We start from the raw sequence: 26214 nt of genomic DNA on the forward strand, positions 1-26214 counted from the left end.
GGTGAATCACCCGGTGGGCCCCTTGTCCCCCCACTCCCTGTATAAAAAGTCTTCTGTGCCATGTCCTGACTGTATCACATACATATAAAGTAAAAAAATATATATTTATACTGTGTTAGCCAGTAAATACAAGATAAAAAAAAGATTGAGATCCCTTAGTGGTTGACACCTTTTAACCACTTAAGGACCACAGGTTTATACCCCCCTAGTGACCAGGCCCTTTTTTACAAATCGGCACTCCACAACTTTAGCGGTTTATTGCTCGGTCATGCAACTTACCACCCAAATGAATTTTACCTCCTTTTCTTCTCACTAATAGAGCTTTCATTTGGTGGTATTTCATTGCCGCTGACATTTTTACTTTTTTTGTTAATCGAAATTTAACGATTTTTTTGCAAAAAAATGACATTTTTTCACTTTCAGCTGTAAAATTTTGCAAAAAAAACGACATCCATATATACATTTTTCGCCAAATTTATTGTTCTACATGTCTTTGATAAAAAAAAAATGTTTGGGCAAAAAAAAAATGGTTTGGGTAAAAGTTATAGCATTTACAAACTATGGTACAAAAATGTGAATTTCCGCTTTTTGAAACAGCTCTGACTTTCTGAGCACCTGTCATGTTTCCTGAGGTTCTACAATGCCCAAACAGTAGAAAACCCCCACAAATTACCCCATTTCGGAAAGTAGGCACCCTAAGGTATTCGCTGATGGGCATAGTGAGTTCATAGAACTTTTTATTTTTTGTCACAAGTTAGCGGAAAATGATGATGATTTTATTTTTTTTATTTTTTCTTACAAAGTCTCATATTCCACTAACTTGCGACAAAAAATAAAAAATTCTAGGAACTCGCCATGACCCTCACGGAATACCTTGGGGTGTCTTCTTTCCAAAATGGGGTCACTTGTGGGGTAGTTATACTGCCCTGGCAATTTAGGGGCCCAAATGTGTGAGAAGAACTTTGCAATCAAAATGTGTAAAAAATGACCGGTGAAATCCAAAAGGTGCACTTTGGAATATGTGCCCCTTTGCCCACCTTGGCAGCAAAGTGTGACACATCTGGTATCGCCGTACTCAGGAGAAGTTGGGGAATGTGTTTTGGGGTGTCATTTTACATATACCCATGCTGGGTGAGAAAAATATCTTGGTCAAATGCCAACTTTGTATAAAAAAATGGGAAAAGTTGTCTTTTGCCAAGATATTTCTCTCACCCAGCATGGGTATATGTAAAATGACACCCCAAAACACATTCCCCAACTTCTCCTGAGTACGGCGATACCAGATGTGTCACACTTTTTTGCTGCCAAGGTGGGCAAAGGGGCACATATTCCAAAGTGCACCTTTCGGATTTTGCAGGGCATTTTTTACACATTTTGATTGCAAAGTTCTTCTCACACATTTGGGCCCCTAAATTGCCAGGGCAGTATAACTACGCCACAAGTGACCCCATTTTGGAAAGAAGACACCCCAAGGTATTCCGTGAGGGGCATGGCGAGTTCCTAGAATTTTTTATTTTTTGTCGCAAGTTAGTGGAATATGAGACTTTGTAAGGAAAAAAGAAAAAAAAAAGAAAAATCATCATTTTCCGCTAACTTGTGACAAAAAATAAAAAATTCTAGGAACTCGCCGTGCCCCTCACGGAATACCTTGGGGTGTCTTCTTTCCAAAATGGGGTCACTTGTGGCGTAGTTATACTGCCCTGGCAATTTAGGGGCCCAAATGTGTAAGAAGTACCTTGCAATCAAAATGTGTAAAAAATGGCCTGCGAAATCCGAAAGGTGCACTTTGGAATATGTGCCCCTTTGCCCACCTTGGCTGCAAAAAAGTGTCACACATCTGGTATCGCCGTACTCAGGAGAAGTTGGGCAATGTGTTTTGGGGGGTCATTTTACATATACCCATGCTGGGTGAGAGAAATATCTTGGCAAAAGACAACTTTTCCCATTTTTTTTATACAAAGTTGGCATTTGACCAAGATATTTTTCTCACCCAGCATGGTTATATGTAAAATGACACCCCAAAACCTATTCCCCAACTTCTCCTGAGTACGGCGATACCACATGTGTGACACTTTTTTGCAGCCTAGATGCGCAAAGGGGCCCAAATTCCTTTTAGGAGGGCATTTTTAGACATTTGGATCCCAGACTTCTTCTCACACTTTCGGGCCCCTAAAAAGCCAGGGCAGTATAAATACCCCACATGTGACCCCACTTTGGAAAGAAGACACCCCAAGGTATTCAATGAGGGGCATGGCGAGTTCCTAGAATTTTTTTTTTTTTTTGCATAAGTTAGCGGATATTGATTTTTTTTTTGTTTTTTTCTCACAAAGTCTCACTTTCCGCTAACTTAGGACAAAAATTTCAATCTTTCATGGACTCAATATGCCCCTCACGGAATACCTTGGGGTGTCTTCTTTCCGAAATGGGGTCACATGTGGGGTATTTATACTGCCCTGGCTTTTTAGGGGCCCTAAAGAGTGAGAAGAAGTCTGGAATATAAATGTCTAAAAATGTTTACGCATTTGGATTCCGTGAGGGGTATGGCGAGTTCATGTGAGATTTTATTTTTTGACACAAGTTAGTAGAATATGAGACTTAGTAAGAAAAAACAAAAACAAAAACAAAAAATTTCCGCTAACTTGTGCCAAAAAAAATGTCTGAATGGAGCCTTACCAGGGGGGGGGGGTGATCAATGACAGGGGGGTGATCAATGACAGGGGGGTGATCACCCATATAGACTCCCTGATCACCCCCCTGTCATTGATCACCCCCCCTGTAAGGCTCCATTCAGACATCCGCATGATTTTTTACGGATCCATGGATACATGTATCGGATCCACAGAACGCATGCGGACGTCTGAATGGAGCCTTACAGGGGGGTTATCAATGACAGGGGGTGATCAGGGTAATCAGGGTGATCACCCCCCTGTCACTGATCACCCCCCCTGTAAGGCTCCATTCAGACATCCGCATGATTTTTTACGGATCCATGGATACATGGATCGGATCCACAAAACGCATGCTGACGTCTGAATGGAGCCTTACAGGGGGGTTATCAATGACAGGGGGTGATCAGGGTAATCAGGGTGATCACCCCCCTGTCACTGATCACCCCCCCTGTAAGGCTCCATTCAGACATCCGCATGATTTTTTACGGATCCATGGATACATGGATCGGATCCACAAAACGCATGCGGACGTCTGAATGGAGCCTTACAGGGGGGTTATCAATGACATGGGGGTGATCAGGGAGTGTATATGGGTGATCACCCGCCTGTCATTGATCACCCCCTGTAAGGCTCCATTCAGACGTCCGCATGTGTTTTGCGGATCCGATCCATGTATCCATGGATCCGTAAAAATCATGCGGACGTCTGAATGGAGCCTTATAGGGGAGTGATCAATGACAGGGGGGTGATCAATGACAGGGGGTGATCAGGGAGTGTATATGGGTGATCACCCGCCTGTCATTGATCACCCCCCTGTAAGGCTCCATTCAGACGTCCGTATGCTTTTTGCGGATCCGATCCATGTATCCGTAAAAATCATACGGACGTCTGAACGGAGCCTGACAGGGGGGTGATCAATGACAGGGGGGTGATCAGGGAGTTTATATGGGGTGATCATGGGTGATCAGGGGTTTATAAGGGGTTAATAAGTGACGGGGGGGGGGTGTAGTGTAGTGTGGTGTTTGGTGCGACTGTACTGACCTACCTGAGTCCTCTGGTGGTCGATCCTAACAAAAGGGACCACCAGAGGACCAGGTAGGAGGTATATTAGACGCTGTTATGAAAACAGCGTCTAATATACCTGTTAGGGGTTAAAAAATTCGGATCTCCAGCCTGCCAGCGAACGATCGCCGCTGGCATGCTGGAGATCCACTCGCTTACCTTCCGTTCCTGTGTGCGCGCGTTCACAGGAAATCTCGCGTCTCGCGAGATGACGCCTATTGGCGTTAGTGTGACCTGGGAGAGCCGCCGCGATGACGCCTTTCGGCGTTAGCGTGGCGGCAAGCGGTTAATGGGTAACTGAAAAGATGATGACAAAATGGCAAGCTTTTGTGGCTACTTGGGCATCTTCCTCGGGTGTTTTTTAAGACAGTATCTGAAGGTTGACAAATGTATACACCAAAGTACATAGGAACCAGAAAAGCTACAATTTCTGGGGAAACTGTGTGAAGTGTTGTTGCCTCCACCGGTAGTCTACAACTGGAGTGGACGGAGTAACTGTTGTGTGGTTGGAGTGGCTGGAGTAACTGAGGAAAGGTTGGACTGGGCAGAGTAACTTTATGGAGTGGGCAGAGTAACTGTGTGGAGTGTTTGGAGTGAGTAAAGATAGTAAACATTACACTAACCAATTGATTGATCAAATGTAAAAAGGGCACATGGCAAGCTTGAAAGAGTGAGAAATGCATTTCAACTTTTATTTATTTCTATAGCACATTTAATTGCAATGTTGTTGCCCAAAGTGCTTCACAGTTACATTAAAACATACATTTATAAAAACATTAGCAGCATTACCAAGCCTAGCAGATGAAGGCATGACCACTGCATTTGGGGGGGGGGGGTCTCAGCATCTTGACGTAGAATGGAGGTGAAGGTGTGCCATCTGTTTGATGATAATTGGGTGTTCACAACCACTGTTTCCTGGCAAACGCTCATGCCCCATTTCTGCAGACTAAGCGTGTGACACCACATCACTATGTACCTCCTGGGCACATTCACTGTCACAAACCTGCTGCTGTGGGGCTCCGGATCCAGAAGCGTGGGTATGAAATGTCCGGTTTAGTCCAGCGTATCTTTGCAGCTCTAGATCCCTTTCCTTTAGATGGAGTGATGATATTCACACAGCTCTCATTTCTTTTTGTAAATGTAGCTCGATGAAACACCTCAAATACTCTCTACTGTATAAAACGTATTTCCAAACTCTTAAAGGGGTTGGCCCCCCTAAGTATCAAAAATCCAAAGTGCCCCAGACAATAGCCCAAACTATGAAGTATTTAGATCATGCTAAATGTGCTGGCTATATGTCATTTTTCTAATCTGTTCACCATGACATGTTCCCCTGAGGAGCTTCCCCAGACCGGCTGTGTGGGCGGAGCAGCTGTAAAGTGAAAGTAAATATCCCAGCATGCATTGCAGCAAGCATGTTCAGAGGAGGAGTCACATGACATCCCCGCCCACCTCTGTTCCTATAGAGACAAGAGCCCCTCAGACTTCTGTACAGACACAGCAATAGAAAGCAGAACCCAGTCCCAGCAGTAAAGAGGTCACTTCACCTACATGATTCACAGCGTGTCTCTGAAAGGCACAGTCGCAGTTTAGAAATTGCCCTTCAAATTTGAGCTGGCTAGAGTGGAGTTTCAATGAAGGTCAATGGGCAGCGTGATGTTGCAAACAAATGGTCATATTGTGAAAACTATCAGAACTATGGCTTAGCCCAGGGCTCGACAAATCCCAGGCGCCAGGTCGCCATGGCGATCAGGAATTTGGTCCTGGCGCTTGGGTATTTGTCAGCTTTGTCAGCCCGTTTTCAAAGTTGGACGGGCAATGGGTGCGGAGCGCCGGAGGGGGGCCCGTTCTGTCCGGAGGCAGCAGGAGTGGAGATGAGTGCCTCCATTGTGGAAGCGCTCATCTCCATATTCATCTGTATCGCCGTCCTCAGGACAGCAATACAGATGAATGGTGCGGAGGAGCAGGGGAGAGGTGTCTTCCTTGCCCGTTCCTCTGATGTCACTAGGCCTGTAGCCTATCAGAGGCCGGCCGGTTTGATGACATCATCGCACCGCCTGAGCCGTACAGAGCGGGACACAGGCCGGAAGAGGCCTGCATCGCATCACTGACAGCAGCAAAAGGTAAGTATATGAGTTTATTGTTTTTATTATGTGTTCTTGCATAGCAAGACCACATACTATTATCTCACATATATATTATTATTATAGCCAAATTTGCCACCCTAACTCCTCCCACAGTTTTTACACTACATAGACAAAAATTTACCAAAACGTGCAGATTGTACCCGATCGGATTGCTATTACTTTGTGGAGCGATCCCACCCCCGGGGCCCCCGTGGCGAGCCCCGGAAGCCCCCTTTTTTCCCATAGACTTTGACAGGGTAAATTTTCAAATCGCTCCCACTCGCCAGGCTTTGACGCTAAAGTCACCAAACTTGGGTCACTTAGTCATGGAGTCAACCCGAAAATTTTGGGCACATTTCGGGGACCCCAAAAAGTGGGCGGGGCCATACAGAACCAATCAAAATCTCCCCATTGACTTTAATGAGAACTTCAAATTGCTACTCCTCCCACATTTTTAGGAGTACAAATTCCAGACTTTGCAGACTTGGTCGGCACCCACCCGAGTACCTTGCTTTTGCTTTGTTACCCGATCCCACCCTCCGGGCCCCTGGGACAGGGCCCCCAAAATCCATGTTTTTCCCATTGACTTTGACAGGGACAATTTTCAAATCGCTCCCAGTCGCACAGATTTTAAACTAAAGTCACCAAACTTGGGTCACTTAGTCATGGGGTCAACCTGAAAATTTCTGTCACATTTTGGGGGACATTAAAAAGTGGGCGGAGCTACAAACCACCAATCAGATTTTCCCTATTGACTTCAATGAGAAACTTTTAAATTGCTGTCATTCTCACAGTATTTAAGCCAGAATACCCAAACTAGGCACCGTAGGTCATTGGGTGACTGGGGTCAAAAAAAATTAAAAAGTGGGCGGGGTCTACAACGGCCAATCAAATTTCAGCCATTTGTTTAAATGGGAAAAATTCAAACTGCCGCTGCTCTTAGACTGTTAATGGCAGGGTTCCCGAAACTTGGCACAGTTGGTCACTGGAGGACTGTGCCAATGTATATCTCATTTTGGGGATGCTAAAAAGTGGGCGGAGCCACAAACAACCAATCAGATTTTCCCTATTGACTTCAATAAGAAACCTTTAAACAGCTGTCATTCTCACAGCACCCAAACTCGGCAGGGTGGGTCAGTGTGAGACAAAGGTCAAAATTTATAAAAGTGGGCGGAGTCTACACTCCACCCAGTTACTCCGCCCACTCCAGTTGTAAGCTACTGGTGGAGGCAAGAACACATCACACAATTTCCCCAGAAATTGTACCTTTTCTAGTTATTTATAGTATACTGTGGCAAGAAGGGGGGTGGGCACTATGGAGAAGCACTATGGGGCCCTATATACTGGCACAATATGGGGGGCACTATGAAGGGAAGCACTATAGGGGCCCTATATACTGGCACAACATGGGGGGGCACTATGAAGGGAAGCACTATGGAGAAGAGGGGAAGCACTATGGTGGCCCTATATACTGGCACAACATGGGGGGGGGCACTATGGAGAACAGGGGAAGCACTATGGGGGCCCTATATACTGGCACATTATGTGGGGCACTATGGAGAAGAGGGGAAGGAGCACTATGGGGGCATCTACTGGGGGCCCTATGTACTGGCATGCATTATTGGGGGGGCTCTATGGAGAAGTGGGGGGGGGGGGAGCACTATGAAGGCATCTACTGGGGGCTTTATGACGCGGCTCCGCCTGGCTCCTAACTTTTTTAGCTGGCTCCTAGATTCCAAGGAAATTTGGCAAGCCCTGGCTTAGTCGTGGACATTTTCAGTGGCAGCAGGGCTAGCTGAACGTTTAATATAAGATTTGTGTAGGTGGGCTTGAAAATGAGGGAGAGGTGGCAGTTTAGAAATCAGGTCCTGATTTTTCAGCTCCCACTCTAGTTTTGAACATTCTGCCATTCATTCCTATGGGACCAATTTCGCCACAAAAACGCTGATATTTCGTGAACCATTCGGCAAAACGTTCCACAAAGTAATAGCATACCAAACGGGAACAATCCGCACGTTTCAGTATATTACTGTCTATGTAGTGTAAAAACTGTCGGAGGAGTTAGGGTGGTAAATTTGGCTATGATAGGAATATTTATGTCAGATAACAGTAAGTGGTCTTGCCATGCAAGAACACTTAACCCCTTCAGGACACAGTCTTATTTCACCTTAAGGACCAGGTCATTTTTTGCAAATCTGACCAGTGTCACTTTGTGGTGATAACTTTAAAAAAACACTTTTACTTAGGCCATTCTGATATTGTTTTTTCGTCACATATTGTACTTCATGACACTGGTAAAATTGAGCTAAAAAAAATAAAAATAAAAATTCAAAATTTACCAAAATTTAGGAAAAATTTGCAAATTTCCAACTTTCAATTTCTCTACTTCTACAATACTCCAAAAATAGGTATTAATTTACATACCCCATATGTCTACTTCATGTTTGGATCATTTTGGGAATGATATTTTATTTTTGGGGGATGTTACAAGGCTTAGAAGTTTAGAAGCAAATCTTGAAATTTTTCAGAAATTTTCAAAAACCCAAATTTTTAGGGACCAGTTCAGGTCTGAAGTCACTTTGCGAGGCTTACATAATAGAAACCACCCAAAAATGACCCCATTCTATAAACTACACCCCTCAAGGTATTCAAAACTGATTTTACAAACTTTGTTAACCCTTTAGGTGTTCCACAAGAATTCATGGAAAATTTCACTTTTTTGGCAGATTTACCATTTTAATAATTTTTTTCCAGTTACAAAGCAAGGGTTAACAGCCAAACCAAACTCAATATTTATGGCCCTGATTCTGTAGTTTACAGAAACACCCCATATGTGGTTGTAAACCGCTGTACGGGCACACGACCGGGCGCAGAAGGAAAGGAATGCCATACGGTTTTTGGAAGGCAGGTTTTGCTGGACTGTTTTTTTTTTTTTTACACCATGTCCCATTTGAAGCCCCCCTAGAGTAGAAACTCAAAAAAAGTGACCCCATTTTAGAAACTACGCGGTAAGGTGGCAGTATTGTTGGTACTAGTTTAGGGTACATATGATTTTTGGTTGCTCTATATTACACTTTTTATGAGGCAAGGTAACAAGAAATAGCTGTTTTGGCACAGTTTTTATTTTTTGTTATTTACAACATTCATCTGACAGGTTAGATCATGTGATATTTTAATAGACAAGGTTGTCACGGATGCGGTGATGCCTAATATGTATACTTTTTTTTTATTTATCCAAGTTTTACATAATGATTCCTTTTTTTAAACAAAAAAATAATCATGTTTTAGTGTTTTCATAGTCTGAGAGCCATCATTTTTTCAGTTTTTGGGCGATTACCTTGGGTAGGGTATGATTTTTGCAGGTGACTGGCACTATTTTGGGGTGCGTGTGACTTTTTGATCGCTTGCTATTACACTTTTTGTGATGTAAGGCGACAAAAAAAATGGTTTATTTAGCACAGTTTTTATTTTTTATGGTGTTCATTTAAGGGGTTAGGTCATTTGATATATTTATAGAGCTAGTCGATACGGACGCGGCGATACCCAATATGTAAACTTTTTTCATTTAGCTAAGTTTTACACAATAACAGCTTTTTAAAAAACAAAAAAAATGATGTTTTATTTTTGGGGCGATTGTCTCAGGTAGGAGCTAATTTTTTGCGGGATGAGGTGACGGCTAGATTGGTACTATTTTGGTGGGCAAACGCCTTTTTGATCGCTTGCTGTTGTACTTTTTGTGATGTAAGGTGAGAAAAAATGGTTTATTTAGCACAGTTTTTATTTTTTACGGTGTTCATCTGAGGGGTTAGGTCATGCGATATGTTTATAGAGCCGGTCTATACGGACGCGGCGTTACTTAATATGTATATATTTGTTTTCCCCTATTTTTTTTTAAACTTTATTTGGGGAAAATGACGTTTTTGTTTATTTTTACTTGAAACTAAAAAAAATTTTGGGGGGTGGGGGGGGAAACTTTATTTTTTCAACTTTTTTTTTCACTTTATTTTTTTGTCCCACTTTGGGACTTGAACTTTTGGAGGTCTAATCCTTTACAATGCATTCCAATACTTCTGTTCTTCACTAGTGCCTCTGGAGGTGTGGATAGACTTGAGCCACAGTAGTTGCCAGGGGCTACTACAGAGCGTAAACCAACTCAGTGGCAGCAGGAGTCGGCGGCAAGGAGATATCAGACAAGGTACCGACAGTACATGAGCAAGGCATGGCATGGTACAGAACAGGGACAAGACAGAGACAGGCAATACATTGCAAGGCAGAGAATGGGCATTCCACCTCCGGGGAACACAGGAATCCTCTTCCGAAGGCAGACATGGACTGACAAGAACATCAGCAGACACGAACTGAATACCAGAAGCAGTAAGGACTGCCAGACACACAATAACAGGAACATGGATGGAACAGACGCAGATCAGCTCTGCTAGGCTATCCGATGCAGATAGGCTATCAGATACAGTTACTCACTGCTAGGCGAACATGGACAAGACACAGTTACGCACTGCTAGGCGAACAGATACAGGACAGAAACAAGGCATGATACAAGACATAGCAAGGTACAGGACAGGGAAAAGGCATAGCATGGTACAAGGCAGAAGACAACAGTGCAGAACTAGGCAGCACATACCGAGACGTTGATGGCCAGACCCCTTGGGTCAGCAGAAAAGGGCAAAACCTGGCAAGGCAACATAGACAGACCTGTCAGAGCATAAGGGTGAAACACACACAAGACATGACAAAGACAGACTGACTGAGGCCTCCTGCACACAAACATGGCAATGCACGAACACCAACCGTGGGGCAGCCGCAGCGGACCGCAGACCCATTCACTTTAATGGGTTCACAATCTGCAAAAAGATAGGACATGTTCTATCTTTTTTGTGGAACAGAAGTACAGGACGAAATCCCACAGAAGCACTCTGTAGTGCTTCCGTAGAGTTCTGTTCCGTGCTTCCGTTCCGCATCTCCGGATTTGTGGACCCATTGAAGTGAATTGGTCCGCATCCATGATGCGGAATGCCCACGGAACGGCACCCGTGTATTGCGGATCCGCATATGCGGTTCGCAGCACGGGACACCTACGGTCGTGTGCAATAGGCCTAAGACTGACCTCAACACTCCACGCTCAAAGGCAGAAACAGCCGCCTAACGAGCGCACCTAAAAGGACACACCCAGGAACTGAATCCGGGGAGGTTAACCCCAGCAGAACCAAAACAGGGAGGTACCAAATCAAGTCAGGGGTAACCAGAAACCGCAGCCTACCTAGCTGCGATACAGGACTTTGCCCCTAGTAACCAGCATGCACAAAACACCGCAGCCAGTACGCAACAGACCTGAATACCCACAGGGAGGACATACAGCCAAAGGGAGGTACACACACGGGCAGGAACACACCAGATACCGCAGCCAGCAACCAGCCTACACAGAATCACCGGCAGCCAGTACGCAAAAGGCTTGCAGCCAGCCTGCACGGCAAACCACGTCACGGTGAACCACAGCGTGCCACTTGTATTGCACTGCCTAACATCACTTGTCTCATCATTCCTATGTACTTTAGTGTGTAAGTATGTGAATCTTCTTAAAAGATGCCTGAGGAAGAGGCCCAAGTAGCCGCAAAAGCTTGCAATTGTGTCATCTTTTCAGTCATTAAAAGGTATCAACCACTGAGGAATCTCAATCTTTTTATAACATACAGATAGATATTGTACAGCATCTCAACCAGCCTATGCATCATCCATATATAAAAAGGAGTAGCTTTTTAAACAAACTACCCATTTTATTATTATAGATGTATCAGGTGGCTGAGATGACTTCTAGGCACAGAGGCCGGTCGGCCAACACCCTCTTTCCTTGGGGAACCACCTTCTCAATATGCCTGCAGGGGCCCCAATCATCTTGCTACTGCATGGCTCACATAGGTAAGAAAGCCCTAGTCCAGTGATAGTGAACCTTTTAGAGACAGAGTGCCAAACTTCAACCAAAAACCCACTGATTTATCGCAAAGTGCCAACACGGCAATTTACCCTGAATACTACAGTCCAATACAGTATATCTTCTATGTACTTTATCATTTGGCTATAATAACCTGCCTACATTTAGTGCGCTGCTTGTGCTGTACATAGTGCTCCCTGCGCTGATGAATAGCGGGTAAAGTCTAAGGCATATTGGTATGCCTTAGACTTTTTCCAGGCTGCGGGTGCCTCTGGCACCAGTGCCATAGGTTCTCCACTACTGCCCTAGACTAAAGGTGGACATACACATTAGTCTAAAGTTGATAAAAACAAACAATTTAAACTAAAACACTTAAATATTTTTTCATTAGAAATATATGCACAAAAACCTTTTATTACTTATAATCGCTTGTTTTGTCCAGGAAGCAATCATTAGGAGAAACAAAATGGCCGCCTTCCTACCAGTACACACAGAGCCTGTCCTAACCACACAGGGGGGCAAGTTACTTCACAAAACTGAGGTAAAGGGCTGTCTCATCCTCCTCTCTGCTCTACTGAATACAGCTGATAAGATCTTCAGATGAATCTCTGTAAGAATGGAGTTCATGAAAAGACATGAAGTACAGAAAGGACGGACAGGACAGACTGCGGTAATGTGGGGCTGTGGTAATGGAGACTGCATTCAAGTGCTCCTGCTTATTATCCACATCCCCACCATCCTCTCTGTACTTCATGTCTGCTCTCATCTGAAGATCTTATCAGCTGTATTTAGGATCATAAACCCTGACAAGAAGAGCAGAGAGGAGGATGAGGCAGCTCTTTACTTCAGTGTTGTGAAGTAACTTGTCCTCCTGTGTGATTAGGACAGGTTTTGTGTGTAGTAATAGGACGGAAGCCATTTTTTTTTCTCCTAATGATTGCTTTGTAGACAAAATGAGCCTATATATTACATATTTATAATAAAGTAATATTTAAGTATTTTAATTATCTTAATTCCAAGAGAACCCCTTTAACAACGAACAATCGTTAAAGCCGACCAATGGCACTCCATCGTTGGCCATGTTAAATATTTTCGCCTGATAGTCTGAAGAACGTTCTTTTAGTCAAATAAAGATCATTCATGAACAAAAGAAGTTTATTTGATGGAACATTCCCAGAAAGATCTTTAGTCCATGAACATGTATGGGTAGTTTGAACAACTGTAATGGCCAATATGGACTAAAATGTGTATGGCCACCTTAGGCCCCTTGCAGACAAGCGTGTCCGGATTAGGTCCGGATGCGTTGCGTCTGATCAGGGAAAATCGTGCGAGTAGGTACGTATAATGATGTCACAGCAGGTCCTGCAAGAAGAAGAAGAAAGAAGACGAGCCCGGCTGCGCGATTAAGTGGATGAGGCAAGTTAAATTTTATTTATTTTTTAACCCCACAATGGACCTTTTACTTAGCATTCTGAATTAAAGAATGCTATTATTTTCCCTTATAACCATGTTTAAATGGAAAATAATGAAGTAAATGGCGTCCCGGGTAACTCATCCCTCATCTCCTTAGCAACCATGCGTGAAAAATCGCATTGCATTCTCACTTGCTTGTGGATGCTTGCGTTTTTCACGCGGCCCCATTCATTTCTATCGGGCCTGCGTTGCATGAAAAACGCAGAATATAGAACATGCTGCCATCACCTGAACAGCCCCATTGAAGTAAATGGGTCCGGATTCAGTGCGGGTGCAATGCGTTCACCTCGTGCATTGCACCCGCGCGGAATTCTCGCCCGTGTGAAAGGGGCCTTAAGGGAAGAGCCAGCAGGGTACTGACAGAAAAGCTACTACTGAAAAAATGTGGTGCAGTTTTAGGGTACGGCCTCACGTTCCGGTTTCCTGATTAAGTTTTGGAAGCCAAAACCACAAGTGAATTAAAAAAAGATGAGTTGTATCTCTCCTTTTATGATCCACTCCTGATTTTGGCTTCCAAAACTGCAGCAGGAACCTGACTGTGCGACCTTTGCAGAGGGGTGTCACATAATATTTGCCTACAGATTTACAGTAGGCCCCCAGAATACATTTTACTGGTCAGCCTGTTGCCCCTCAGTAGGACACTGGCGGCAGGTACACTGTAGTGCCTGACCTTTTAGATAGTCAGTGGTGGGACTGCTATTTAAAGGGACTGTGTGAGACACTATAAATAAAGTTTATTGATGTGTTCACTTCAGGAACCACCAGTTTCCCCGTCAGTCCTCTTCTTTGTCTCCCTGTCTGGACTAATACGAGTAATAATGTGCATTCTAAAAATTGAGCCATAGCTAGCGGCATATTTATTGTGCGCCATTTATAGTCTTAGATTTCTCACTTCAGTAAGTGGCATTTATCATATATAGAAAGTTAATACAAGGCACTTACTAATGTATTGCGATTGTCCATAATGCCTCCTTTGCAGGCTGGATTCATATTCCCATCACATTATACACTGCCCGTTTCCATGGTTACAATCAACCTGCAATCTATCAGTAATGGTCATGCTTGCACACCATAGGAAAAAGCGCCGGCCTCTCTGGTGGCCGGGACCAAGGAATCACATGTAGGATAGTGCTTTTTTCTATACTGTGCAAGCACGACCACCACTGATGGATTGCAGTGTGGTTGTAACCATGGAAACTAGCAGCGTATAATGTGATGGAAAAGGGAATCCAGACAGCAAAGGAAGCAATATGGACAATCACAAGTGACACAACCCCTTTAATTCAGGTTTCCATCACATTGCTTGTATCCAGGAGTTATGGCCACTGCTGCAGTGCAGAGACAAGGCTGCCTATATGCACTCCCACAGTCCCAGCCACAAGAGAGGCCGGCATGTTTTTCTATAATGTGCAAGCACGACCACCACTGCTGGATTGCAAGGTGGTCGTAACCCCTGGAAACGAGCAGTGTATAATATGATTGAAAAAAATGAATCAAGCCAGCAAAGGAGGCAATATGGACAATCACAATACATTAGTAAGTGCCTGGTATTAACTTTCTACATGATAAATGCCACTTGCTAAAGTGAGACAACCCCTTTAAGGCCAATGAAATGATGCTGCCTGGAGATGGGTGGTCAGCACATCCCCACCCAGCCCATGCGTACTGCTCCCGGGTGTGCTGCATCTGAGATATCGGAGGGTCATCTGTATGACATAATCCCGCTCCGAGAGCTCAGCACCAGAACAGGCTTAATCTGATTGTGTCTTAACTAAATTATCTCCTATTGTATCCCCTCCACTAGAATGCAAATCTCTACCAACCCTCTAGTTCACCGTCTATCCCATGACTACACCACCACTCTCATTGAGTTTAGTACATCTGCAACCAGTGGGGTACATAGAGAAGTAAGGGCCCCATAGCAAGGATCAAACCAGGATGAAGGGTTTCTGCATAAAACCCTTACAATGACCCTTGGGCCATTTTTTCCATTGCCTCATTTGCTAAAAGTTGTTCCTTTAGGTGGTAGAGTCCTGACCAGGTTTTCACCGCCTCTTGCCCTGGGCCCCATAGCAGTCGCATGGTCTGCCACTATGATGGTTACAGACAGGGGCGTAACTATCCCTGGCAGACGCCGCACAGAAGATTCCCTGACTGACTGCCATCATGGGGACGAAGTGTTAATCCTGCATTAGACGGGCAGATTCTCTGCCAGATGATCGCTAACGAGCGTTCATAGTAACGCTCGTTATCGATCTGGCAGGTAAGGCTAGGACTACACGACGACATGTGTCGCGTGACATTTTGTCGCACGACAATTTTTATGATAGTCTATGGTGTCGCACTGCGACTCGCTGTGACTGCGACACAACAGTAGCAAAAAATCCATCCAAGATGGATTTTTCTGCGACTGTAGCATCATGTCTCAGTGCGACACCATAGACCATCATTATCATCATGTAGCCCTAGCCCAATACTGCCGCCGATAACCCGGTGTTTGCTCGTTCAAATCGTTTGACAAGTTTTAAAAAAATTTATTGTTTGCAGGCGGCAGATCGTGGTGTCTAATCAGGATGTGCTGCCAGCAAACAATGATTCAGTATAGGGAAGAGCGATGGCATAGCGATTACTCCTCCCCTACTGTGACTGCCGGGATGGAACACTTCCTTCCAATCGCCGGCAGAATCGGGTTGTCCAATACAGCCTTTAGACTGTATACCTTGTGGGAATAAATCCCTTTAATTTACCCCCAAAAAGATTTATTGACATAGGAGAATCAAGTTGATTTGATGGGATCCACCAACTATGACATTGTCAGCAAATTCTGCTCAGCGATGATGTTTCTGGCTTCTAGAAAAGCTGGGTGACCCACCTATGTCCATCATTAAAGACCCTAAGGCCCCTTTGGGACTTATCCCTCAACTTTCCCCAGATGAAGCAATGGCTGATCAACAGGGACACATAAAGGACTTGTATTCAGTGGAGGGGGTGTGATCACTAGACATGACAGGATCCCAGAGTGTGAGGGTGCCTGAGCATCATGTGGCACACATCACGACCAGACTAAGAGTTCTCTGTAAGGGGTACTCACCAGCCAGTATGGCTTTGCCAGGGTGTGTGATTTTCCCTCCACCTCCTCCTGGTGCAGCAGCAGCCAGGGACCTGGAGACCACCCGCCTGCCCCCATTCACTGCTGTCCGCGACAACTCGCAAGGCCCCTCCGTGACTGCAAACGGCTGTAAGATGGAAGACATAGCAGCCGGGGAGTCAGCACTGCCAGAATAAAGGTAGAGAGCCCACCGACCAGCAAAGACCCTGCGCGCAGCCACACCCCCTCATTAATATGCCACGCCGCAGAACAGGGATTCATTGCCGTACGTTCACACCCACCTTATGAATATTAAGTAGACCGTACCTCTAATCGCCACGCCCTCCTTTAGATTGCGTCTGCTCGTATACACGAGGCTCATTAATAAACAGTAGGCGGAACACGCTGATTGGCTCCTTGGTTAATTGTGTGTTTCGTCTGCGTGATGGATCGCAGACTGTGAGTAAAGGGGCGGGCCATGCCAGCTGATTGGCTGGTCGAGTACTATGGCGATTTTCTGATTGGCTGGGGCCAGATAAGGCGAGACGAGAAGATGAAAGGAGCTGTGTGATTGATAGTGGATCTCCTCCGGCGTCTCGTCACCTCATAGAGTGACCTGGTCTGGTGATACTGACTGATACTGGGGAGCTGGCCTTGTCACCGAGTGTGTGCTAGTAATGGTGGAATGTGTCCCTGGTCACAGGCGGTGAATGTGTCCCTGGTGACAGGCCGTGACTGTGTCCCTGGTGACAGGCGGTGAATGTGTCCCTGGTGACAGGCGGTGAATGTGTCCCTGGTGACAGGCGGTGACTGTGTCCCTGGTGACAGGCGGTGACTGTGTCCCTGGTGACATCCGGTGAATGTGTCCCTGGTGACAGGCGGTGAATGTGTCCCTGGTCACAGGCGGTGAATGTGTCCCTGGTCACAGGCGGTGAATGTGTCCCTGGTCACAGGCGGTGAATGTGTCCCTGGTCACAGGCGGTGAATGTTTCCCTGGTCACAGGCGGTGAATGTGTCCCTGGTCACAGGCGGTGAATGTGTCCCTGGTGACAGGCGGTGAATGTGTCCCTGGTGACAGGCGGTGAATGTGTCCCTGGTGACAGGCGGTGAATGTGTCCCTGGTGACAGGCGGTGAATGTGTCCCTGGTGACAGGCGGTGAATGTGTCCCTGGTGACAGGCGGTGAATGTGTCCCTGGTCACAGGCGGTGAATGTGTACCTGGTCACAGGCGGTGAATGTGTCCCTGGTCACAGGCGGTGAATGTTTCCCTGGTCACAGGCGGTGAATGTGTCCCTGGTGACAGGCGGTGAATGTGTCCCTGGTGACAGGCGGTGAATGTGTCCCTGGTGACAGGCGGTGAATGTGTCCCTGGTGACAGGCGGTGAATGTGTCCCTGGTGACAGGCGGTGACTGTTTCCCTGGTGACAGGCGGTGACTGTGTCCCTGGTGACAGGCGGTGAATGTGTCCCTGGTGACAGGCGGTGAATGTGTCCCTGGTGACAGGCGGTGAATGTGTCCCTGGTCACAGGCGGTGAATGTGTCCCTGGTCACAGGCGGTGAATGTGTCCCTGGTCACAGGCGGTGAATGTTTCCCTGGTCACAGGCGGTGAATGTGTCCCTGGTCACAGGCGGTGAATGTGTCCCTGGTCACAGGCGGTGAATGTGTCCCTGGTGACAGGCGGTGAATGTGTCCCTGGTGACAGGCGGTGAATGTGTCCCTGGTGACAGGCGGTGAATGTGTCCCTGGTGACAGGCGGTGAATGTGTCCCTGGTGACAGGCGGTGAATGTGTCCCTGGTGACAGGCGGTGAATGTGTCCCTGGTCACAGGCGGTGAATGTGTCCCTGGTCACAGGCGGTGAATGTTTCCCTGGTCACAGGCGGTGAATGTGTCCCTGGTGACAGGCGGTGAATGTGTCCCTGGTGACAGGCGGTGAATGTGTCCCTGGTGACAGGCGGTGAATGTGTCCCTGGTGACAGGCGGTGAATGTGTCCCTGGTCACAGGCGGTGAATGTGTCCCTGGTGACAGGCGCAGCTCATAGTCTCCATTACTGGTCTTCACTGCAGGGTGCGATTACTTAGGCCCCTTTCACACGAGCGAGTTTTCCGCGCAGGTGCAATGCGTGACGTGAACGCATAGCACCCGCACTGAATCCTGACCCATTCATTTCAGTGGGTCTGTGTACATCAGTTCTGCGTTGCGTGAGAATCGCAACATGTTCTATATTCTGTGTTTTTCACGCAGCTCTGGCCCTCATAGAAGTGAATAGGGCTTCAGTAAAAACTTATTGCATCCGGAAGCAAGTGCGGGTGCAATGCGTTTTTCACTGATGGTTGCTAAGAGATGTTTGTAAAACTTCCGTTTTTTATCACGTGCGTGAAAAACATCAAAACGCATTGCACCCGCACGGAAAAAACTGAACGCAGTCACAGACAAAACTGACTGAACTTGCTTGCAAAATGGTGCAGGTTTCACTGAACACATCCGGACCTAATCCGTCACGCTTGTGTGCAGGAGGCCTCATAGAAGTGACTTGTCCTCCTCTGTCAGGTTATTGCAAGGGAGGACCAGAAAGAAAATGGCTTTCCTTTTCCTTCAAAAATACACCAGTTACTCCAATATTATACCAGTTACTCCAATATTATATCATTTACTCCAATATTACACCAGTTACTCCAATATTATATCATTTACTCCAATATTACACCAGTTACTCCAATATTATATCATTTACTCCAATATTACACCAGTTACTCCAATATTATATCATTTACTCCAATATGACACCAGTTACTCCAATATTATATCATTTACTCCAATATTATATCATTTACTCCAATATTACACCAGTTACTCCAATATTATATCATTTACTCCAATATTACACCAGTTACTCCAATATTATATCATTTACTACAATATGACACCAGTTACTCCAATATTACATAAACTGCTCCAATATTATATCAATAATTACTCTAATATAATATCAGTCTTTTTGTTCATATGGATAGATTTCTTTATTGTTACTATCTATATGAACAAAAAGACTGATACTTGTGATCACTAGTCCCAAGATCGATACTGGCGCATATTTGGGAATATATGAACTCTATTGCACGTCATACAGGAAGATTTTTAGATTCCATTTAAAGGCCCTTTCTGCCCTTTACATGCAATACTGCATCAAGGGGTTTTGTCAATTTAAAATCTACCAGGCTGTGTGATTACGGCAATCATTTGGATTTACTCTACCCCCAGATTTCGCTTGATATACTTGTTATTTTGTGTTGATATTCTGCAATTTTACCTTGCATTTTATTCCAGATAGGAGGAAGCAATTTTCCATTCTTTAATTGCTCTCATTTTATATTTTTATGTATTTGATATAGGATGTCCTTTGGAAGTACCATGGTTTGATAGGGTTTTTTCCATTTAGCATTTATATATTTTATATATATTATTGTGTTACTGTCTATATTAAAATTCTATTGATAAACTTGACATATATGTGATTCCATATATCAGAGTGCCCATCCACTTGTATAAATGTATTTTCCTTGGTGAGTAGGGTGTAACACTAGTTTGGAGCACCTATACATCATCAGTGAGGAGGTGAGCCGTCCTTTACTCCCTGTTTCTTCAAATAGTTTTTGTAAGGCTATGTTCACATCTGTTTAGCCCATGTGCCGGGAAAGCCCCAATGGTAATGTGTCTGCAGTTTTCAAAGCTCATGTTAAATACATGCATGGGCAATTGCCACATTGTAAAATTGCAGCATTTCCAAACCCACAAGATTTTAGGCCATAAATATCTGATTGCCGGAGTCTGACACCCCACATCTCCATTCATCAATTGTTTTGAGGTAGCGTTGGCGCTGGAACTACACAGCGCCATCCATTGTGCAGTGGACAAAGCTGGTAACTGCGGTACTGCTCCCATTGAAGTGAATGAACGCAGTGCTGCAGTTACCAGCTCTGTCCACTACACAATGGATGGCGCTGTGTAGTTCTGGTCCAACCTCTGGCACTGGAGTTACCTTGAAACAGATGATCAGCAGGGGTGCAGGGTTTTGGACCCCCACCAATCAGATATTGATGACCTGGTATGGATCCACACCACGTCCTTCCATAATACTGCTGATTTGGACACCAGGACAGCAAGATCCAGATCCTTCAGTTTTCTATGGAGAGAACAGATAAGCCCAATATTGCGCCAAACCATCATAGTCACCACCCAGCGCTTCCCTTACATCGCCCTATTCTGGGTCTGATCATAATTAATTTAATAATAATTTTCATTTAATTTCAGATTCCTTTTCCATAATTTTCACACCTACTCAGATCACAATGATTCTGTTGTTATCTGCTGTGATGATCGATGATCCAGTGCGGCCATGCTGTTCTCTAGCTGGTCACTGTGGCTGTAGATGCTGCAGATAACCTGAGCACTGATAACATGCAGGGAGACTGGTCTGCCCGGTGCATCAGCTATACAGAGCGAGGGAGGGGGGAGAGGCCACGCCCGCTTTGTCATGGAGACGCGTCGTCCTTGCTTCCATGGTAACCGCCTTGTTTGGCTGGCAGGGGAAGAGCAGCTGAGAACGGCTCCTTGGTCATCTGCAGCATAAGAGGCAGCAAGATCGCACAGATAGTGACTGGAGATCAGCGAACAAGGTATCTATCCTGCTGTCCAGTGTTTAACTGCTGCAGAACCTCTTGAGAATTCTAATGCTACAAATATGTACAAAGTCAACAGGACTGAGCATGCTATGTACAGAGTTTATATGGGGATGTATTTAGTGAGGGCACATGATGACATATAGCTGGCACAGGTGTCACAAAGTAGTGGGGTTCATGTGCTGTGAGGTCATTATGTGTTTTATCCCTGTGCTGTGACATCACTGTGTTTATTATCCCTGTACTGTGACATCGCTGTGTTTACTATCCCTGTACTGTGACATCACTGTGTTTATTATCCCTGTACTGTGACATCACAGTGTTTACTATCCCTGTACTGTGACATCACTGTGTTTACTATCCCTGTACTGTGACATCACAGTGTTTATTATCCCTGTACTGTGACATCACTGTGTTTATTATCCCTGTACTGTGACATCGCTGTTTTTATTATCCCTGTACTGTGACATCACAGTGTTTATTATCCCTGTACTGTGACATCACAGTGTTTATTATCCCTGTACTATGACATCACTGTGTTTATTATCCCTGTACTGTGACATCACTGTGTTTACTATCCCTGTACTGTGACATCACAGTGTTTACTATCCCTGTACTGTGACATCACTGTGTTTATTATCCCTGTGCTGTGACATCACTGTGTTTACTATCCCTGCACTGTGACATCACTGTGTTTATTATCCCAGTACTGTGACATCACTGTTTATTATCCCTGTGCTGTGACATCACTGTGTTTATTATCCCTGTACTGTGATATCACTGTGTTTATTATCCCTGCACCGTGACATCACAGTGTTTACTATCCCTGTACTGTGACATCACTGTGTTTATTATCCCTGTACTGTGACATCACTGTGTTTATTATCCCAGTACTGTGACATCACTGTGTTTACTATCCCTGTACTGTGACATCACTGTGTTTATTATCCCTGTACTGTGACATCACTGTGTTTATTATCCCTGCACTGTGACATCACAGTGTTTACTATCCCTGTACTGTGACATCACTGTGTTTATTATCCCTGTACTGTGATATCACTGTTTATTATCTCTGTACTGTGACATCGCTGTGTTTATTATCCCTGTACTGTGACATCGCTGTGTTTACTATCCCTGTACTGTGACATCACTGTGTTTACTATCCCTGTACTGTGACATCACTGTGTTTATTATCCCTGTACTGTGACATCACTGTGTTTATTATCCCTGTACTGTGACATCACTGTGTTTATTATCCCTGCACTGTGACATCACAGTGTTTACTATCCCTGTACTGTGACATCACTGTGTGTATGATCCCTATACTGTGACATCACTATGTTTATTATCCCTGTACTGTGATATCACTGTTTATTATCTCTGTACTGTGACATCACTATGTTTATTATCCCTGTACTGTGATATCACTGTTTACTATCCCTGTACTGTGACATCACTGTGTGTATGATCCCTATACTGTGACATCACTATGTTTACTATCCCTGCACTGTGACATCACTGTGTGTATTATCCCTGTACTGTGACATCACTGTGTTTATTATCCCTGTACTGTGACATCGCTGTGTTTACTATCCCTGTACTGTGACATCACTGTGTTTACTATCCCTGTACTGTGACATCACTGTGTTTATTATCCCTGTACTGTGACATCACTGTGTTTATTATCCCTGTACTGTGACATCACTGTGTTTACTATCCCTGTACTGTGACATCACTGTGTTTACTATCCCTGTACTGTGACATCACTGTGTTTATTATCCCTGTACTGTGACATCACTGTGTTTATTATCCCTGTACTGTGACATCACTGTGTTTACTATCCCTGTACTGTGACATCACTGCGTGTATGATCCCTGCAATCATCAACTGTTGCTCCACCTGTAGTATACCACGACCTGATTCAGAACCTTCACTCAGGCTCCACAATTATATCCACATAATCCACTCAGTCGTATTAGTCTTATTCAAAAGGTTATTTGTGAGGTATAAATAATACTCACTCTTTTGAAGCTTTGCTTGTATTTTTCAGCCCTTTTAGGGCTCTTTCACACCTGCGTTATTGTCTTCCGGCATAGAGTTCCGTCGTCGGGGCTCTATGCCGGAAGAATCCTGATCAGTTGTATCCTAATGCATTCTGAATGGAGTGAAATCCGTTCAGGATGCATCAGGATGTCTTCAGTTCCGGAACGGAACGTTTTTTGGCCGGAGAAAATACCGCAGCATGCTGCGCTTTTTGCTCCGGCCAAAAATCCTGAAGACTTGCCGCAAGGCCGGATCCGGAATGAATGCCCATTGAAAGGCATTGATCCGGATCCGGCCTTAAGCTAAACGTCGTTTCGGCGCATTGCCGGATCCGACGTTTAGCTTTTTCTGAATGGTTACCATGGCTGCCGGGACGCTAAAGTCCTGGCAGCCATGGTAAAGTGTAGTGGGGAGCGGGGGAGCAGCATACTCACCGTCCGTGCGGCTCCCGGGGCGCTCCAGAGTGACGTCAGGGCGCCCCACGCACATGGATGACGTGATCGCATGGCACGTCATCCATGCGCATGGGGCGCTCTGACGTCATTCTGGAGCGCCCCGGGAGCCGCACGGACTGTAAGTATACCGCTCCCCCGCTCCCCACTACTACTATGGCAACCAGGACTTTAATAGCGTCCTGGCTGCCATAGTAACACTGAAAGCATTTTGAAGACGGATCCGTCTTCAAATGCTTTCAGTACACTTGCGTTGTTACGGATCCGGCGTGTAATACCGGCAAGTGGAGTACACGCCGGATCCGGACAATGCAAGTGTGAAAGAGGCCTTATTTATATAAATAAATCGCTATAATGCCTAGTAATCCTGAGAGCGCTAAACTAATTGCTACCCCATCCTGCGCAACGTTTCAGCGGTCACGCCCTCTTAATCATGTGTGATGCATGATTGTGATATCACAATGAACTTTTTATGTATCCTGTAACCTCAATGTGGATATTTTCTCACTATTGTGACACCACTGTAAAATTCCTGCACTATAGTGTTACTAAATAAAAGATTCCAGACCTGTGACATCACTGTGTGCATTGCCCCTCTACTGTGCCATCACTGCATACTTCTTATGCAATAGTGTCACTGAATAGAGTATCTCTGTACATGTTGTCACTGAGAGCATTGTCATTGTAATCTCAATGTGATCGTTATACTTTTACTGTGACATCACTGTGTGCATTATATCTGTTCTGTGGGCATTATGCCTGTGCATTAGGGAAACCAAAATAATCATAAGTGTATTCTGAACTTACTGCTGACGTTGGTCATGATGAAATAGGGCCCCATTAGAAATTTTGACTTATTACGCTATACTGAGTTATCTTGCCTTGTGGATCAAATCACATCTGTCACCACAGTATGCTTATAGAATGGTGACACATCGTGTTCCCACTTTTAACAGGGAAATCTATGAGACACTTTTAAAGGGTTAAACCAACAGGGACAATTCTGATTGGAGGAGAGCCAGATGCGATTAGATTTCTTTCTTATGCCATACATGTCTAACATTGGAATATCAGAGTCAGAGGCTACTTTTGGGTAGTGTACCTATTGGTGAAAGATCATTGACTGATACCTCTACAACGCACCTTAAAGACATTTTGCCCAGTTGAAAGACCTTGAGAGAGGGAGCATCATTGGACTGGGAGAAGCATGATTGCTGGTTTGACAAATCGCCTACCATCTAAGCCGTTCTGACCTGGTGGTTAGGAGGTGTTGGGAGCAGTGGTTATATGGGGGCACACACACAGTGAACACGCTCCAGACGGCCCAGAAACACCACCAGTGAAGAGGATTGTTTGATCCACCTACAAGCATGAGCAGCTCCCACAGTTTTGTTGTCCACCATCCAGACACAGTTAGCACCTTCATTACACACCTGTCTCTGTCCAGACCGTTTCCAAGCGCTTAGCAGAAGGAAATTTGGTGTTACGGTGCCCAGTACATGTCTTCCTATTGACAGGCAGTCAACGTCACCTTCCTTTGCAGTGGTGCTGTGAACAAAAACCTGGACTGGTACAGAATGGAACCGTATCATCTTTACCCAAGAAAAAAGGTTCTGTTTGGGATCTGATGACAATCGGGTTCGGGTTTGGAGGCCTTGTGATGAGCTCTTCAATCCTGTTTTAGCTATGTAGAGACACACTGCCCCAACTGCTGACGTGATGATCGGGGAAGCCATCACATACACCAGTCGGTCACCCCTAGTAGTGATATGAAGGACACAACTATAGTTCAGCGATATGTGCAGGACATCCTGAAGCCACAAGTGTTGCCTCTCATGGCAGAGCTTCCAACAGGGGTGTATCTATCACAAGGCAAACAAGGCATTTGCCTAGGGCGGCACTTAAAAAAGGGGGTGGCAAAATGCCTTGTTTGCTTAGTGATAGTTACACAATATGCTAAATATATTTTTTGCCCCTTGTCCGATCCTTCATTATGCGAGCGGCATCGCCGGCGCCGCATAATGAAGGAGTTGAAAAACGTACTTCCTCCCCCTCCTGACTTCCTCCTGACCTCCATTGCCTTTTGCGTCCTCACGTTGCCATCATGATGTCACACGGAGGTGGAGTCACGGGCCGGCAACGCTAGGGTGAGCCTTATCTCCTCCAAGTGCAGAGCGGATCCTGCACACGGTCACTGTGAACACTGAGGCAGGCCCCGGCCACCAATGCACTGATCCCTGAGCCTGCTGTCTTCAAAAATTACAGTAATTCACAAAAAATCTATTACTTAGTTGTTTTATGGGGTAAGGGGGTTGGGATCCGTTGGGTGGTTAGAGGGGGGAGAATTAGGGAGGGATTAATACTGTACTAACTCTAGCTGCACATTGTTTTTTAACAAGGAAGGGGTGGGTCAAATTTATATTAGGGGGTGCCCGAGTTTAGTCTCGCCTAGGGCAGCACAAAACCAAGATACACCACTGGCTTCCAACGTATATTTTTCATATAAATAAGATAATGCACACACATCAAGGGTTTCCCAGGAATGTCTTCAACAGATTACAACACTCGCTTGGTCTGTCTGCTCGCTAGAATTATCACCAATCTAGCATTTTTGTGACCAAGTGTGTAGGATCTACAGGCTGTGCTGCAACATCTGTGGACAAATGTGCCGCAGGATA

The 26214-nt window shown here is 45.1% G+C and overlaps 2 protein-coding genes across 2 annotated transcripts in view; one reads left to right on the forward strand and one right to left on the reverse strand.

Annotated features, from left to right (window-relative positions):
- Positions 1–16598, reverse strand: part of LOC122932554 (tricarboxylate transport protein, mitochondrial-like) — a 39957-nt gene extending 23359 nt beyond the window's left edge. The window contains exon 1 of the mRNA XM_044287039.1: positions 16366–16598. Coding sequence (XP_044142974.1) covers positions 16366–16528 — 163 coding nt within the window. The 5' untranslated portion in view covers positions 16529–16598. The remainder of the gene's footprint in view (positions 1–16365) is intronic.
- Positions 16431–26214, forward strand: part of LOC122932553 (tektin-1-like) — a 35892-nt gene continuing 26108 nt past the window's right edge. Inside the window, 2 exon segments of the mRNA XM_044287038.1 lie at positions 16431–16561; positions 20949–21038. The gene's annotated coding sequence lies outside the window, so the exon portion shown is untranslated.

The sequence above is a fragment of the Bufo gargarizans genome, chromosome 3 (assembly GCF_014858855.1).
Source record: "Bufo gargarizans isolate SCDJY-AF-19 chromosome 3, ASM1485885v1, whole genome shotgun sequence".
In the NCBI taxonomy this organism is placed as follows: Eukaryota; Metazoa; Chordata; class Amphibia; order Anura; family Bufonidae; genus Bufo; species Bufo gargarizans.